The sequence below is a fragment of the Leptidea sinapis genome, chromosome 9, assembly GCF_905404315.1.
Source record: "Leptidea sinapis chromosome 9, ilLepSina1.1, whole genome shotgun sequence".
In the NCBI taxonomy this organism is placed as follows: domain Eukaryota; kingdom Metazoa; phylum Arthropoda; class Insecta; order Lepidoptera; family Pieridae; genus Leptidea; species Leptidea sinapis.
Window position 1 is genome coordinate 1,399,803 of NC_066273.1, and position 19,588 is coordinate 1,419,390.

A 19,588-nucleotide genomic window follows, 5' to 3' on the forward strand; every position below is an offset into this window, starting at 1 on the left:
ATAAGAAAATGTCTGTATAACAAACTTGCTTGATTTTATTTACACAAAAATTAGCTGTATTTTCTTTCTATTTAGATAATTTATACACCTTGATAGACTGTAACAGCTATGAACATGTCGAAAAGGAAGCCTTACGTTGCGTTAAGGAATACTACTTTTAGCGACATACGCATACTAATACAAAGTGACATACGTATCGCGAATGAGAAGACGTAGCTTGTCATGCATACCAAAATAATAAACCTGGCCCTTTTTTATGTGTTGTGTAACAGCAAGAGGTTCTGTTTAGACGTATAAAATATTTAAGCTTTCGTAGGTACATAATTTTATCAATTTTTAAGTGATTTGACAGACTTTATGATAGTGTTTCTATTAAAAAAATTGAAATGGTTGGACACCTCATGAGAGTTCTTGATAAATGGATTAAAATTATTACTACATGGGGCCCAAGAGGTTGCAAGAAAAACAGAGTTAGACAAATACGAAGATGGGAAGATGAATCATTGAAAATGACTGGAAGAACCTGGACTAGACTAACTGCTAATAAAGAATAGTGGAGTAGAACAGGGGAGGCCTTTGCCCAGAGGCACATTGATTTAAGTACTTAGATAAGTGTCATGTATTTTTAATGTATTATGTTTAGTTTTTTGTTTGAACAAAAGGCTATTATTATTATTATAAAGATAGTCGACACGTCACAAGTTAAAATATCATCCCCACTATCTGGGGGCCGTCCTCTACAGGGCGGTTTTCAAGGAGATTTCTTCCACGAATTACAAAGCTGTGGAATGAGCTTCCTTGTGCAGCGTTCCCGGGACGATACGTCATGGGTACCTTCAAAAAGGCGCGGACACCTTTCTTAAAGGCCGGCAACGCTCCCGTGATTCCTCTTGTGTTGGCAGAGAACGTGGGCGGCGGGGATCACTTAGCACCAGGTGAGCCGGACGCTGTTTGTCCTCGTGTCCATTATGCGACACTTACTTTCAACGGGCGTGTGGTGCAGCGGCGTGGCGGGCGCGGCGGGCGCGGTGAGCGGCAGCGTGGGGTCCGTGACGCACGGGGACCGCACCGGCAGGCCGCGCAGGGGCTCTGGCGGCGGGGATCACTTAGCACCAGGTGAGCCGGACGCTGTTTGTCCTCGTGTCCATTATGCGACACTTACTTTCAACGGGCGTGTGGTGCAGCGGCGTGGCGGGCGCGGCGGGCGCGGTGAGCGGCAGCGTGGGGTCCGTGACGCACGGGGACCGCACCGGCAGGCCGCGCAGGGGCTCTGGCGGCGGGGATCACTTAGCACCAGGTGAGCCGGACGCTGTTTGTCCTCGTGTCCATTATGCGACACTTACTTTCAACGGGCGTGTGGTGCAGCGGCGTGGCGGGCGCGGCGGGCGCGGTGAGCGGCAGCGTGGGGTCCGTGACGCACGGGGACCGCACCGGCAGGCCGCGCAGGGGCTCTGGCGGCGGGGATCACTTAGCACCAGGTGAGCCGGACGCTGTTTGTCCTCGTGTCCATTATGCGACACTTACTTTCAACGGGCGTGTGGTGCAGCGGCGTGGCGGGCGCGGCGGGCGCGGTGAGCGGCAGCGTGGGGTCCGTGACGCACGGGGACCGCACCGGCAGGCCGCGCAGGGGCTCTGGCGGCGGGGATCACTTAGCACCAGGTGAGCCGGACGCTGTTTGTCCTCGTGTCCATTATGCGACACTTACTTTCAACGGGCGTGTGGTGCAGCGGCGTGGCGGGCGCGGCGGGCGCGGTGAGCGGCAGCGTGGGGTCCGTGACGCACGGGGACCGCACCGGCAGGCCGCGCAGGGGCTCTGGCGGCGGGGATCACTTAGCACCAGGTGAGCCGGACGCTGTTTGTCCTCGTGTCCATTATGCGACACTTACTTTCAACGGGCGTGTGGTGCAGCGGCGTGGCGGGCGCGGCGGGCGCGGTGAGCGGCAGCGTGGGGTCCGTGACGCACGGGGACCGCACCGGCAGGCCGCGCAGGGGCTCTGGCGGCGGGGATCACTTAGCACCAGGTGAGCCGGACGCTGTTTGTCCTCGTGTCCATTATGCGACACTTACTTTCAACGGGCGTGTGGTGCAGCGGCGTGGCGGGCGCGGCGGGCGCGGTGAGCGGCAGCGTGGGGTCCGTGACGCACGGGGACCGCACCGGCAGGCCGCGCAGGGGCTCTGGCGGCGGGGATCACTTAGCACCAGGTGAGCCGGACGCTGTTTGTCCTCGTGTCCATTATGCGACACTTACTTTCAACGGGCGTGTGGTGCAGCGGCGTGGCGGGCGCGGCGGGCGCGGTGAGCGGCAGCGTGGGGTCCGTGACGCACGGGGACCGCACCGGCAGGCCGCGCAGGGGCTCTGGCGGCGGGGATCACTTAGCACCAGGTGAGCCGGACGCTGTTTGTCCTCGTGTCCATTATGCGACACTTACTTTCAACGGGCGTGTGGTGCAGCGGCGTGGCGGGCGCGGCGGGCGCGGTGAGCGGCAGCGTGGGGTCCGTGACGCACGGGGACCGCACCGGCAGGCCGCGCAGGGGCTCTGGCGGCGGGGATCACTTAGCACCAGGTGAGCCGGACGCTGTTTGTCCTCGTGTCCATTATGCGACACTTACTTTCAACGGGCGTGTGGTGCAGCGGCGTGGCGGGCGCGGCGGGCGCGGTGAGCGGCAGCGTGGGGTCCGTGACGCACGGGGACCGCACCGGCAGGCCGCGCAGGGGCTCTGGCGGCGGGGATCACTTAGCACCAGGTGAGCCGGACGCTGTTTGTCCTCGTGTCCATTATGCGACACTTACTTTCAACGGGCGTGTGGTGCAGCGGCGTGGCGGGCGCGGCGGGCGCGGTGAGCGGCAGCGTGGGGTCCGTGACGCACGGGGACCGCACCGGCAGGCCGCGCAGGGGCTCTGGCGGCGGGGATCACTTAGCACCAGGTGAGCCGGACGCTGTTTGTCCTCGTGTCCATTATGCGACACTTACTTTCAACGGGCGTGTGGTGCAGCGGCGTGGCGGGCGCGGCGGGCGCGGTGAGCGGCAGCGTGGGGTCCGTGACGCACGGGGACCGCACCGGCAGGCCGCGCAGGGGCTCTGGCGGCGGGGATCACTTAGCACCAGGTGAGCCGGACGCTGTTTGTCCTCGTGTCCATTATGCGACACTTACTTTCAACGGGCGTGTGGTGCAGCGGCGTGGCGGGCGCGGCGGGCGCGGTGAGCGGCAGCGTGGGGTCCGTGACGCACGGGGACCGCACCGGCAGGCCGCGCAGGGGCTCTGGCGGCGGGGCGCCCGGCTCGCGCTTGACTGGAGTCCTGCAGTAATGTAAATAACTTGATGTACCTCAAGGAAATGACGCTTAGGAATGTCTCTTCTTTTTACATTTACCGCCACTCCACAAAAGGTTGAACTTTATTAAGAAAAAGTGGCAGGAAACTCATTACCACTCTCTTAAATCAAAATATACAAATTTCAACTGCAATAGGTAACATATTACATAACAAAAATACTCAAACGTCTAGTACTTAAAAGTAATACCTTAAGTAAGTCAAAAATGTAAACCTAAATTGATACGTAAAAATTAGGGTGAGTGAGTATAGTAGATCCATCGATCCACATTCCACACACCCAGTAAATAAATAAAGGTATTACTTCAATAATTTATAAGCAATTGTAAAAAATAAAATAACTTTAATTTTAAAAACATGAAGCAATGTTTCTTATAACAGAATCATCCAGCCACCACAAGTCACACCCGCTCCCGATCATGAGCCAACCCATATTTTTGTACCACATACCAAGTCAAATATATTCTGCTCTACTTTGGTTTGCTTGCAGTGTAGTGATAACCTAACGATTATATTATAACCTTTAGGATACACAATTCCACACAATATTTACATTTAAAATTGTCTGCATCAACATCATGTACATCAATAAAAATCATACGCTATCGCTATATTCAATGCAGGCATATCATCTAAAATTCTACAGCTTCCGTTTAATGATACTCTCTCCCACAAGACGAGCTTCTTCATCTACTTTTCTATATAGAAATTGACGAAATCTAACGATTTCGTCAATTGGAGCACATGGCGCCGAGGTTGACACCTCGGCGCCATGTGCTCCGTCCTCTCATAAACAAAAATTAAAAATGGTAGAAGAACAAAAGTAAGAACTGAAAGCTCGCCTTCAGAATCAAAAGATAATTCGGCTGAGTTACCCAACTGACCAATACCGTTCTGCGATGCTATTCTCGTAATTTCTTAATCGTAGTCACTAAGTTCCAATCTCCTATAATTTCCCTACAACGTTAACTGAACTAAATCTAGATCGAAGCCGCGCGTCGACGACATTTGAACGTCTAGCTAGCTCACAAGAAGTTAATATTATTCTACCAAATCTAAAATATTTCTAGTACTCTTAAAAGGATTACTATATAACATATACATTTAATGATTACTATATATATATTTAAGGCCGGCAACACTCTTGTGATTCCTCTGGTGTTGCAAGAGAATGTGGGCGGCGGTGATCACTTAACACCAGGTGACCCGTACGCTCGTTTGTCCTCCTATTCCATAAAAAAAACATACTATTATATAACATATACCACATATAACAAACATTGAGCATACTCAATTAAATGATATTTTAAGTTGTCAACTAAACAAAATGTCAAAATGTTGCATAAGACGCATCTCCCGAAAATTGATGTTCGATATTTTTACGAGAATACGCATCATATGATTCCTAATCGCTATTGCGTGTCGCTCTCATATAGACCAAGCCTATAGCGTTGTATCACTCGAAAATTGTTTGAGAACAGCCATCGCATAGATGATGTTTTCTTAGGACAATCACGTGACCGAGCTGCCACCGAAAGAGTATACCAGACGGAGTATATTATTATACCATGCTTATATTATAGTTCTCAATTGTTCACAGTAATGCGCTTGCTAATAAAAAAATATGTTTGGTAGTTGTTTAATTCAAAGTAATAAATAAACTTACGTGAAACTCGCGGTGATAGAACTGGAAGGCATGGACTGAAGCTGTGCTATAAGCGGCGCCAGCAAAGCCTTGTTGTCTTCCAGCAGCGGGTCCGACGGCAGCGACGACGCTGTTCATTCAAATTCAAATGTTTTTATTTAAAATAGGGTATAAAATCACCGAAATTCAACTACCACTCAATCGAAAAAGTATGCCTCAGACTTGGCTGCTTGGCTATGCCTCAGACTTGGCTGCTTGGCTTGGAAGTACCATGCTGGCTAGATTATGGCTACCACAATAGTGCCTTTTTCTGCCGTGAAGCAGAAATGTGTAAGCAGTAATGTGTTTCAGCCTGAAGGGCGCCGTAGCTAGTGAAATTACTGGTCAAAACATCTTAAGCCTCAAGGTGACAAACTCAATTAATTGTAGTTCTGCTCAGAATTTTTAGGTTTTTCCAGAACCCTGAGCAGCACTGCATTGTAATGGGCAGGTTGTATTAGTTACCATCAGTTGAAAATCAAGCAGGATTTTCAACTGATGGTCTTGTCCCTTATTGCCATAAAAAAAACATTGCGTGCGTACAAAGTACACATGTCCGAAGTGAAACCTGCATGGTGCATGAACCTCTAAACTGCATATGAATTCCTGGTACGTATTGCTAGGATGACACATGATTTCAACCGCTATGAAAGACATTCCTACCACCACTAATATATATAATAATATGTTCTCCTTGTATCTATGTAGTAATACGTCGTGCGCTAGTAAGTATACTCACGCCACACCTAAGACAAATCTCTTCTTTAACTATGATCGCCTGGTACCAAAACATTGTATTATGTTTCCTATCTCATTATCTCCCATGTTAAATATTATGAATTGATGTGATTGCTCTTTTTACTGTCGCTTTTTCGTTTCATCGACTTTCAAATCACAACGATGATAAAGAAGTTTTCACTTCAATAGTATGCATATTTCTGTCTCATTCTTAGCCAGCTTCATCCTACACATTTTTATATTTGTGTCTCTTACCTGTCGTTTTTTCCGTTGCATCCGGATTGAAATCACAACGATTCTATAGAAGTTTCACTTCAAAAACTCTTATACCAAGCTAGTTTTAGTTAATCTAATATTAACTGAAAGCATCTATACAAGAGTTAAAACCTAGCAATTATATCTAGTGTAAGTTCTGTAGTCCAGAACACTGGTTAATATTATTCATTAAGTGTAAATCATTAGCATTTCGTTCTTTTAAAAATATGAGGACTCACAAGGTGGTGGTGATGGAGCTCGTTCTTTGGGACAAAGGTACACTTCTATCTCACCGGAGTTAGACTTCAAGTGGATCATGTAGCCTTTGTCATCTGGATGAGGAACCTGCAAATATTGAGATCAAACATTCATTATTAAAACTGTTGTGAGATAATATAAATTTTATTTGTATACAATTGAACTGCCATTCTCTATTAAGAAGATGGTGCTACCATCTTCTTCAAAGCCAATTTTGCTATACCATCTAGATGACCTCGTATTGGCAATCCAGGCATTTAGGCTTTAAGAGAAGTGTTGTCGAAGAGTGATGCGACAAATGAAGTTTTTTATGTGGTAAACGCGAAAACTTGAATTTTCTGTTGGTTAAATTGAACAAGGTTCATTTACCCCATTCAGAGATACTCTAAAGAGTTGAAGGACTTAACAAATCATTGATATACATATGAAACCATGGCCATGTAGAGAAGGTATAAAAATAGATTGACTGTTAAGTTTATGGAGTAAATATTAATGTTGGTAAATGTAGAGGTATATTGACTGGGCAGCAGCGATTTATACAAAAAGGTGTTCGACAGACAAGATTAAGAGAGCTTGCAAAATTGTAATTTTTTTATTGGAAGAGAGGTTAAGAGTTGAGTTATCACTGCCGCTCACATTCTCTTGCAACACGAGAGGACAGGAGCATTGACGGCCCTTAAAGGTGTACGCGCTTTTTTTGAAGATAACCATTTCATATCGTCCTGGAAACACTGCATAAAGAAGCTCATTCTACAGCTTGGTCGCACATGGAAGAAAGTTGCTTGAAAACCGCACTGTGGAGGAACGTCAGACATCCAGATGGTGGGGATGATATCCTAATTTGTGGTCTATCGTGCGAAGGTGGAATTCGGCGGCAGGAATCATGATTACGTTGAGGTAAGAAGACTAAGCAGTATGTAGGTCCTGTGGCAAATGGAATTTCATAAAATGTGAAGATGGTGTATATAATAACTCGCACTGAGCTGAGTGTCTGACTAAGCAGTGTAAACTGTATGTAGGTCCTATGGCAAATGAAAGTTCATAAAATGTGAAGATCATGTGTATATATATAATAACTCACACTGAGCTGCGTGTCGGGCGGCGCCTTGATGGGTATGACGGTCTGGTTCCGGAACTCCCTGATGCTGCGCAGGTCTGCGTACGTGATGTAGGCCCGCTGGTGGTCCGACAGCCCCGCCAGCGCGCGCTCGGCCACGCCCAGCGCCCGCGCCACGCGCAGCTCTCGCGCGCCCAGCGCCGCCACCTCGCGCCGCAGCCGCCGCGCGCGGCCCTGCTCGCCCACGCCCTCCGCGCCCGACCCTGTCGCACAACAACACTAAACCATATTTGTGTCGTTCATGACACTTATTTATCTACACCCATGCTTTAAATTCTCTAAATATTCTATAACAGTTAGCTTATTGCCAATATTAAAACACCGTGACCATTACATCATCCAAACGAGTGTTGTAATCAAATTCAGTACAACATTACAACACTCGTATGGACGATGTTATGGTTACTAGGACTGGCCTTTTTAATGTTAGCAGTGAGCTAACTGTTTCAGAATCTTTTATAGGGGATTCATACTATAGGTGTAAATACAGACTTGTATGCAACTGTTGAAAATTAGGTATTAAAACACTCATGTGATACTATTATCATACCTCGTGTGATAAACCCACATGCGTGATTTAATATCCCTTATTACACAACAGTTACATAGATAACTATTGTGTTAGCCATACTATTACAGTAGTTAACGTATTCACAAGCGCTTCCAACGCCATGGAGGAGTCCTTAGAAATCCCATAAATGCTGTTATTTATTACTCTGTTAACAATGTTATTTTATTTAATTATCACCTCAGTTAAACATATAAATTAGTTAAATTTTATTCATGTACTTATTTGGCTCTACAGCAGCGCTAAGTAAAAGTTGCTAGGAATAAAACAGCTGGCTGTCGTTCTGTATGTAATTATGGGGTAGAAATTATTGGGACGGAATATACTTATTACTACAGACTGCATATTGCCTGTTGCCTGCAATTTGCCTGTGCCACAGCCCAACGAACTCCATCTGAATAAAGGCTACATGCCTGATATATTGAAGAAATATATACTATAATGGCACTTATGTCTTCTAATACCAATAATACAAGATATATGAATAAACTAATCACACAAGTGATCAATTGCCCAACAATCCATCAATAGTTTGTTTTTAGCACAGCACCCTTAGTACGCGAAATTTAATTCGAACCTAACCAGTTTTTTAACATTACTAACTGGTTATTATATTTAGTCCGTAACCGAAAATTCTCTTTTGTTTTAACAGGCTAAAGAAACGGCGCTATTGTACTTAATCGCAGGTAAACGCAGTCATTGAACCCCTGCAGTTTCGGGTCACAAAGAAAGGGTTGAAAGCATCACTCACCACATCCCCATTGTATGTTGTTCTTCGATCTCTTTTCTAATATCCCTATTCCCTCGAGCACGTTCGTTATGTCGTATATTCGCCGCTTTTGCACCGACAGATGTTCGGCCGCGACGTTCAGGTCGAGAACGCCGTTCGGCGACGACTTTAGAAGCGCGACGAACTTTTTTGTTAATAGACCTAGTGACGTGTCAAACCTGAAACCACAATACCTTATTGTTGAATGGCAAACTGTTGCTAGGCAGTGTTAAAACTAACGACAGTTTCTGACCACATTTATTTAAATAACATTGATGGACTCTAGTTCACTTAGTTGCTGAAGCGCCGAATTAAAGAAGGATGGAGCGCGTTTATTTACTGCTTTGAATTACCTATGCTTGTTAGCTCAGTGAAAATACAAGCATTCCCATAACTTTAATTGAACTTTTCTTATTACAGACCAATTAACTAAAATTGAATCACGTACACTATTATTGCACATTTTAACTGCTGCTTTTATCAGAATTCCAATACGAATTACTCATAATGTGATCTATTAACTTTTTTGCTATAAGTATCAATTTAACAACTATAAAATTTTTCAAGATTCTAAATCAAATTAAAATTAATTTTATCGATAAAAAAATAACAAATCTTTTCGTAACGCTTTTACTGCACTTGCTCTCTTATTAACGCAATGTTAAGTCCAAGTTTAAAATAACTTCTACCTGTCATGTAACTCTGTAGTGACAAAGGTAAGATAAAGACAGAAAAAAACAAATTTGGAATAACTTTACTTCGCGTTTATTAATAACACAGTTCAAGTCCTACCTGGTATTAAAATTTGTGAAGACAATGAAGCGTTTAACCTCGCCCATGGCATTTCAATCTACGGTAACGGTAACAAAACCTACCTTTTCCCAACATTAACCTATCAAAAGACACAGACAAAATTTCAAAACAAAAGCTTCCTTCGAACTTAGTGTTATGTCAAATTTTGTTGCATAATATTGTTTTTCGTGGTATCAATAGCTAAGATGTCGGCGTCCTAAACAATAATAATTTAAATAGGTAATTTATTAATAAGTTTATATATTACATTCTATTTAATACCATTACAAATGAAGTTCACAGAACGCAATAAACATGTCTGTAACAGCCCTTACCACTTCAAAATCCGTTACATAAATCACGAAAACCTGCCACGTCACACATTATCCCTCAAACATAAAACCAACCAGACGATTCTGTTCAACAAAATCAGTCCATATTCCAAAGCAATAGAGTTCGCTACTCTCAAACTGAGTTAGCCAGTCAGCTACCTGGATTTCTCCGAGTATTTTTTCATGGAACTGGACGGCCGACTGTACGGTGTGAGCACCTTCACACGTTTCTGCTTGGGCGTCTTGAAATCCGCCTTCATAGGGACTACATGACCCTGACTGCCGGAACTGCTCTCACTTAAATTCAGTCTTCTTTTCACCGCCTGATAACAATGCAATTACTTTAAATTAAAATTATGAAAATATCTCCACAAATAAAAAGCATAAGTTTTATTGTTTTTTGACTGCCGCTTTCATGGCTACACAGATTATGTATAGGTATTATAAAACTAAAATTTAGTTAACATTTATGAATTACCATGAGACAAATAAAAGTAACTGCAAACATCTGAGTATGAAAAACGCTTTCTTGACTCCGGATCTGGCTATCGAAGTACGAAAGGACTTGGCATCAAAATTGGACTTTAGGGATCCCATTTTAGGGAGCACATAAAGGATAACCAATAGAAATCCTTTTACTAGGCTGAGATCTATAAAGCGTACACTTTACTCAGACTTTACTTACGCTAAACTTAGCCGAGTGTGATAAAACACGAACTTGGGCGATAAAAACGAAAACAAAGATTATGCTAAGCTAAGTATTATGTAAGTAAAGTCTGAGCAAAGTCTAAGTACGCTTCAGATCTCAGGCGTCCTTTTTGGTGTCACAGGATATAGTTAGACGGCTGAAAGGAGCCAGAGCATTTTGGTTCCCCCACCCAATAGACGCAATTTATATTTCATTGAAAAGGAAATTTTACGGAGATAAATAATTAGCAGATCGATTGTCCGAGCGGAGATGTTGGTTTTTAATAATATTTTTTTTATTGGGTGAGGTACCACTTTCCATATATTTTTGCCCATCGTCTTTTTGACGGTGTCACTTTTATTGTCGCTAAATCCATAATTAACCAGTGAGAGGCTTCTTTGCATAGGGTGGTGGTTCGGAGGTGGATGGGTACCACAGCGCATGGAGAAATCCAAAATAATCGCAATGCAATTTGAAATCAATATTTTTACGAAACTATGTAACAACTACACAGTGTACTTATGTGCTAGCCGACTTCGACTTCCTTAAAATTTAAAAGTTAATTATTTGAATTGTAAGTTATGAATAGACTTCACAAGTTCATGTGGAAACTAGCTTTCTGCACTGAAGGTACTGTATGAACGGTGTTCCGTTGCCCGTTACTTCTCTGGATGTGCTCGCATGCCATAACGCGTCACGGCAACTTAATGGGGTGAGCCGTTGCTTTCCCAAGGTTATGGGCAACGGGATTAATGACTGGTCGATCACATCTCACACAATTTTTCACAATAATGCTTACACATTACTGCTTAATGGCTGCGAAAAGGCGCAGTTGTGGTACCCATAATCTAGCCGGCACCCTGTGCAAAGGAGTCTCCCACTCCCATAGCCCCAAACTCATCAAAATCAGCGAACATAATTTGTTATGCCGATGCAGTATATTATAAAAAACTTAAACATTTAGACGACTTTAAAAGTGGTTGGGATTTTTTTTGTATGTTTGTTATAGTCTTTTTTCAACGCTTTCGATGGGGTGATACATTGTGTAACTGACTATTTATTTAAATGTTTTATATGAAACGACTTAAATAAATACTTAGACATATTTTGAAAATATTCAACAGCCGTCAGCCGTCGCTCGGTGAACTAACACCATACCCGATGCTCCATACGGTAAACACCAGGTATTTAAGGCATTGCACCACACCGTCTTTCAAGGAAAAGACTACCTTCCTACATATGTTGGTGCAAAATAGCACAAATTGTTTATGAAAAGACACCACACAGACAAAATGCTATTGCGATGAAAACAGGTTTCAATATCAGCTGCTTTCCCTATGCCCCATAGCAAAATTTCATATATTATAATGTTATGGAAATAACTGAAATAGATCAATCTCGATGTTTTAATATCAGTAAGATTTTTAATTCTTCTGACTAAAATTCTTAGAGATTACTATTCCAAGATTCCATGTGTAATATCCCATTTAATACTATATCGATACTAGTTGATACTTTTTTGCATTTATTAAACAAGGTAATCAAATAATCGGAGATGACTAATTGATCGTCACAGAAACCAACATATTTTATTAACAATAACAGGTAGTAAAGTCTACAATCCGAAACTGTTAACACGTTAAACGGGACCAGCCATCGCTACTGTAAATTGATCAATCAAAAATGTATTTTCATTATTCTCTTAATTATTTAATAAATCAAAATGTTCACCATAATAATATAGCAACTACGGTGGATTAAGTTAATTATTGAGCATATTCTATTGCGGGAAGCATACATTCAGTAAAAAATATTGATGAACTTCAAAAGAATAAAAACCAACGCCGCAATGTATTTTTGTAATAGGCCTTGTTATTATTAATTACTGGACTAGCAACCCCAAGAACCGAAATAGTCATTTAAAATTTCAATAAATAGAAATAATATATTTATTTACCATAGGGAGTGAAAACAACGTAACATTGCAACAACACTTGGTAAGTGTCATCAAGCTACATCAGTTCGTAAATAGGCTTGGACATGGGGAGAAGATCTGATAAAGTGCCAGCCCATCTTTTAAGCCATACATATAACAAACGAACCTACTTAATAATATTAAACAATTTTAGGTGGCCTGCACAGAATCAGAAAAGAACCATGATTCTTCTATGGAATCTATTATAATATTATACTAAACCTTCTTTGTCAATTAAGCTTTGATATATTTCTTGAATTTGTGTGCTCACTGAGTCCTGGTATACTGCCTGGTGTTTTATTTTAAATTCAAAAAATACCAAGGCCCCTGAAGGACCCCTTAACCCTAGCTAGCCTATTACACAGCACATAGAGTTTATGATTTCTTCTTGAACTAAATGAATTCTAATCACAATTTTTCTTGAATTCAGTAATATTTTTTCTGACGTTTGAACGACAAAAGCTGCGGAACTCAGTCTATTTGCTAAGTTACTGTGTGGAGGCTAAAAAGATTAATTTAAAAAAAAAATTATACGAAGACTGTACAGTCCGTACAATCAATGAAAAAACATTTAAGCTGTTTATTCGCATCAAAATTGATGGTAATTGTTAGTAGTACAACAGAAAGCGGATGTTATTGTCATTATATTAGGGGAGTTTTTATGACTAATGTTGTGGAATTGGCGATGTACCTAGGTATCTTATCATGTCTTATAACGTAAGCATTGAATAAAGATAACCTTCAAAGTTTTGCAAAAAATTATTTAACAAACAATTAATTAAGTCCATAACTCTCAAACTATTACGGGGGCTACTTCAATGTATTCAATCAGGTCTCTGTTCTAATGTTATAGACAAACGAACATTCATTTATCATGGCCCGAATATCTGCCTCTCGCATTTACAATTATTATAAACCTACATTATAGATTTATAGTTAAAATATTTTGAAATATCATCACTTAATATGCTATACGAGTACCTATACGATCTAATAAATATCAAATTTTAATAAACTTTTACTTTTATAATAATAAAACAAGACGAATGATTATTTATTTTTTTAAATATTCAATAACAACTTCGATGACATCATGAATACTGAGACGAAATATGAGACTAAGCCGAGTAACGCCTTAAAACAATGTTGGAATACATGACACATCAAATGCTTCTTCGGACAACCTGAAGCCATATCACTGAATCAAAGTGTCTGTTAACGCAAATTATTACGCATCTGAAAAATTACCTGTATCTACCACCGAAAATAATGAGCGGATGAAATCTTATGAAAACAAAGCAGCCATACAACGTAACAAACAGACACGACTCACTCTTATAACGACGTACGTCATCACTAATCTGTATCTCAGATTATTGTGAATATCTCCAACAGCACTGCATAACCAATAATATATTTAATTTAACTATACGAATACACATCGCGGCATATAACACGAAATTTAACGTTGTGTTTTAAAGTAAAAAATCGCGAGCGGATAAGCGATGCAGTGGGATATGCACCAGGCATTTTCAATGAGCTGATGCAACTAATTCAAGAAGGCCCGCACGCCCGGACCCCTTCGAGGAAGTGTGGGGAGGGTATCGGGACCAACACAATACGCGACATAAATTAGAATCAACACAAAAGCTCCCGAGCTCTCGGAAGGGACCTCTGGCAAAAGAATGCCAATTTCTTATCTCAAAACTCGCGTTATTATTAATAGCCGACTGACACAACTATTGTTAATTTGCCGAATTTGCGGGGTCTTTGTACTCTGGGGCCGTTTAAATCAGAGCAGATGTTGCAAGCGTCACATCTAAGATAATACATAGATCGGAACCCTAAGCATCAAACAGTACGCCAGCACTATTTACATAATCAATTTTTCCCTTTCTTTGCGTTGATAACAATGTTAACCCTCCAAATAAAACGTGTAATATATTCAACATAAGTTACGACGGCCTCGGGGAAGGATCAAGACTAGAAAACTTTTATCATAGAAAACTGGGTTCCGGAATAAGCATTTCGGTATCAACAATAGGGTTATACATTGTCGTAAATATAGGTTGAATGACTGCACAGTCGCAGGAAAGTTGTATTGCGCAGCGGACGAGCGCTGAGCGCAGGAAATAGGTAGGTGTCCACGTGACCCCACCATGGCGTAGCGGCGGCCGGCCACATGGCGTCCCTACTCCCTCGCGGGGGTGCCAACCGCGCGACGAGTGATCCGCCCGCGACACAACACGATGTGTATTATAATATTACTTGTTCACCATAGAGGACAATCATTCTATCAAGACAACTGAACTTCTTTTTGCTGTATAATAGTACTAAAAAAACGATTCAAATTTGCCAACAAACCTTTCGGCCCATTTGCCGGAACGTTCAACTGTTGGGATCGAATCACGATTGAAAACAACGTTCGTCAAGTCTATCTCGCCATTTCTTTTTACTTGATTTTCTCTTAAACGAAACATTTATTGATCAAACATCATTCATTGCGGTAACACAGAATTGGTAGCAGCAATCATTATGATTTAACATAGCTGAGGGGTTGTTATCAACATTCAACACTTATTGAAATTGTAAACACACGCCAGCCTAAGAAATAATGTTCACGTATAAGTAAACATTAAATAACAAGTTTAACAACATTGATATAGTTTCCTACACGCCAGTTTACTCCATATATTAATTTTAATTCTGAATTTTAATATAATTAATGAAATAACGCGAACACCATTTGTATGTCAGAAATAACCTCAACAGGACAAATTCTCTGTGTGAAAAAATGTTCTTAAGGCATTCTGGAAAACAATAAAGAGATAAATTTAAGGTAAAAAGAATGACGACAAAAGAAATAGATCGAAAGAAGAAAGACCTTTAGCAGACCTAGACAACGTTAGAATCGTCAGTACAATCTACAAGTATCTTAAGAGTAAGCTAGAGCGCGCTATCGGCAAAACCACTCGCCCTATTTATGACAGTTTGCGCCACAAGCTCTGATGACAAAGCCTCATTCGTAACTATATTAAAATTTATTATATTATCTTGTCTCTCTTCTATGTGGATTTTTAAGTTTAAATCATGCCTAAAATTGTAGCTTTTCAATTTGTAAAATATTATGCAGGCAAACATAAGCTTCATCAGGAACTTCTTAGATACTTTAATATGAATACACAAGGAGTAATTATTGTTATATAATGTTAATCAACATATTGGTTCTTACTACTATGTAAAACTATTCGAATAGTTAAACCTCACTGCAAAAGGGACCCCTTTGCAAAAAAATTATATTAATAAATAATTTCTTACATAAATATATTAAACTATAACTGCAGAAAATTTAATTAATCTTTTTTAGTAAATTAAGGAGTTCAATCATTCAAATCTAATCGACATGTTGATCAGCAGAACCTTCAATTAACAGCAGCTGATAGATGGAATTATGACCATAATAAATATTAATTGCATAATTTAAAAGAATATCATATGTTTGTTTACTAATGTTTTCAACTTCTAAAGTTCTACCTATTTCCTACCCTGAAACTAAAAAACACTAAATCATAGTAGTATCAACTTCAATAAATAGTTTTTGTGTACTCTGATATAGATAAAAAGACAAAAAGATAATAATTTTCTAATCTATATAATGCTGATAAAGAATTGCTTTTCCCATCGGAATACTTACTAAATATCAGGATCCCAGGATCACCAAAAATGCAAATATAGGCATTAAAACCTTTAATATTTATATATTAGATAAATGCATCAATATCTATAACATGATAAGAGCTCTTATTTTTAGCGTGGAATCTAAAAACCTTTAGATTACAGTAAGTCAATTAATAAAAAAAAATATTATTTGAGTAACTCAATGACTAAAATTAATTTTAATATTAGATCTCTATAAATAGATATGATAATAATTTGTAAAAAGCATTGTAAATATAATATGTTAATGAATCAAGGAACATATATTTCAATATTTAAGTAATTTAAAAATTGAAATTCAAACAATTTAAGCATGTATTTAAAAAAAACAGATTCACATCACATTGTTTTGTAACTAACAACTTGATCTACAATATAAGAAAATCATAGACTACTGATGCTCACATGATAAAATCTTCCTTTACATAGTACTTTACAATAATATGAAACACCTGAAAAAAGCAGACATAATAATATACAGTAAGTATAGTAAGGTAAGAGGGAGTTATCACAATATGACATCATTAAGCACTTCCTTCCATAAATTCATTAACAACTTCCCCATTATTCATGAGACATTCTCTTATGATACTAAGTTTAATAAGTGATTGAAGTTTATATAATATTTAAGTTAATATTATAATTGTATTAATGCTGGAGTAAAAACTCATACTGAGCTAATAATAACACCTTCATCAAAGGATAAAATATTTAAATTAAAAAAATAGTAAAATTCTAGTTATAGTAGATGAGTCAAATGTTGTTATCTTTTTAAATATCTTTTGGAATCTTCAATTTGATTTAATTTTATAGATACCACATTTTTATTTAGTTCACTGACCCCGTAAGGGTCTTTGACCTCAATAACTGGCTGAGATATGCTGTACTGAAAACCCAATTCTATAAACTTATAGAAAATAACAATCTTTACATCCAAGACTTAATAACTCCTCAATAACCGTATTTATTTAAATGTGTCATATTGCCTGCATTTGAATTTTAAATTTCACTACCAACCTTATCCTTACTAGAGATATTATAAAATATTTACTTGAAAGAGAAATGAAAATAGTTAAATGACCTTCAAGTGATCTAGGCTGATAACCGATAGGTTAACACCATCTCTGCAAAGTTGAAACAATTCTCTGATGTGTAGAAGTAGAGTACAGATTGAGGGTTTATAAGACATTGTAAATTCAGTTTGTTTTTCATTTAGTGATTCTAAATTCTACATGAAGTTTCTTAGTTCAATTTATTTCATGCATTAAAATCTTTTCACAAATCATTGATTAGTACATTACTATTTATAAAACTAATCTCAGTCATTTAGAAACTCTACTTTCTGCAGTAGCAAAAAACTGAATAGTAAACAGCTGATTTATAGAACAAAATTTACATTATAGAATCAATAATTAAGTGCTAATGTAGTCAAATTTCAATGTGGATGACAAGTGACAACTCAGCTGTTCTATCAGCTATCAGGGTACTTACTTCTGAGGTCTTCGGCGGTGCGGTGGGCGCCTCCCGCCGTATCTGATGCTGTGGCGTGGCGCCGTAGCCATGGTCGAGTAGGTGATAGCTGATGGGCTGGTTTGGGCTGTCATCCAAGAAAGTGGTCTGCGACGGAGACGCCCCGACGCGTACCACCACCTCAGCTTCGCCCTCCGCCTGCCCTCGCTTCACCCCCCTCGGCATCGCTGTCATCCCAAAACCATTGAAAACTTAAAATGTGGTGGAGTAAATTTTTATATCAACTAAACGTTTTCATCAGTCAATTAGATTAGAGAAGAGGTTAGGGGAGCCGCGCGCGCGGAAATCTGGCACGAAGCCTTCGTTAGCACACGGCTCTTTAAAGCTTACAAATTTGATGACTTTCATTCCACGTTTAAAAGCAGATGTAAATAAGTCTCCGAATAGGCTTACGTCACGTTATCAACGACAAATTACCAAAAATTATCGACAACCTAGCGGTAAAACGTAATCATAACCATTGCAACGTACTCTTATTTCATTGAAAATTTTGAATAAATTACCTGGTTTATAAAAGTCATACTTACGAAAGGTGTAAGCGAACGATATCCCAATACAGTACGATAAAACGACATTTAATTTTTTCGACGCAAACGCTACATTATCGAGTACTCAAAATAAAATGTCCGCCGCTTTGTTGGTTTCGAGTGAACTCGTTGATACGGAGACGCCCGTCGCCCGTTTACTTTTTAGAACACTATTATAAGACACATATCTACACTCTTACTATGTCACTAATACTCGAAAACAAATAAATCAACCTTGTCCACATTTTAAATTATTGAAATATTGCAGAGCTGTAAACGGCGACGACAGGAAGCTTTTTCAGAACATCTGGCTTGCAAGCAACGACAACCGACCAACGTACAAGTGGCGCGAACTACGCGCGCAGGCGCGAGCCGAATGAAAAATTCAAGCATCCCCTAGCGAACGCCGCGCGCCGTTTTCGGAATTCCACCCCTCACGAGAAGCCATAAAAAAATAACGAATTTTTTAAATTTCTTTGGGCCGCTATGCGACCGGTTTTGTGTTTAATATTGTGCAGGCATGAAGCGCTTGTATTCAAAGTTTTAATAAAATTATAATGAATTAAATACTCTACATGTGCAAAAAAAAATTATGTGTTATCCATTACTTTTTCAAAACTTCCTAAGTGACATAGTATTTTATTTATTTATCTTTCTGCTATTAAAACCATCAGCTGTCCGCGGTATTCATAAATGATAATGTTGACGTTTAAAATTTATGTAAGTAATTTTATAGAATACAATAATTAACAGTTTGGACTGGGCAATGCTGTAAGGGTTTACAGAAATATGAAATGTAGGTATAGTTATTTAATCAGTTTTCCAAAATGCTGCAATATTTAAAGAACTTAAATTAGAATAAACCCTGATAAAAGTATTTTTATTTCTATAGCAGCCTTTTTTCCGAATAAAACTTGTCGTTATTATCATTATGAAATTAAAATGCATGTAACTTACTACTGTTGTGTACATAACCACAAAATTTGAAAAGAAATGATATCGTTCATGCAACGATAATGCTTTCGATTTGATGTTTGTTAGATTTATAATATTTCAGAAAAACCTTTCCAGAAATTTTATTCTATATAATTCTATATCTGCTAAGACAATGCCTATTTTTCATTTAAATTTATTAAAAATAATCGAAAAACTATAGAGTTAGAAGTACATATTATTAATTGTGCAGTACTTACGCAAATAATAAAACACAAAATGTTTCATTCTCATATGAGAGTATAAGTATATATATACATGTAGTATATATATACTTCATGTGAAAAATTAAATCTCTCGTATTGAGAGATAA

General features: G+C 39.8%; 1 protein-coding gene across 1 annotated transcript in view; it reads right to left on the reverse strand.

The window, feature by feature from the left end:
* LOC126965855 (transcription factor E2F2) overlaps positions 1-18,626 on the reverse strand; it is a 31,121-nt gene extending 12,495 nt beyond the window's left edge. The window contains exons 1-8 of the mRNA XM_050809618.1: positions 18,283-18,626; positions 17,717-17,922; positions 10,005-10,168; positions 8,704-8,900; positions 7,349-7,587; positions 6,249-6,354; positions 4,999-5,107; positions 3,154-3,299 (exon numbers count right to left, since the gene is read on the reverse strand). Of these exons, the coding sequence (XP_050665575.1) occupies positions 3,154-3,299; positions 4,999-5,107; positions 6,249-6,354; positions 7,349-7,587; positions 8,704-8,900; positions 10,005-10,168; positions 17,717-17,920 (1,165 nt within the window). The 5' untranslated portion in view covers positions 17,921-17,922; positions 18,283-18,626. The remainder of the gene's footprint in view (positions 1-3,153; positions 3,300-4,998; positions 5,108-6,248; positions 6,355-7,348; positions 7,588-8,703; positions 8,901-10,004; positions 10,169-17,716; positions 17,923-18,282) is intronic.
* Positions 18,627-19,588: the final 962 nt, after the last annotated feature.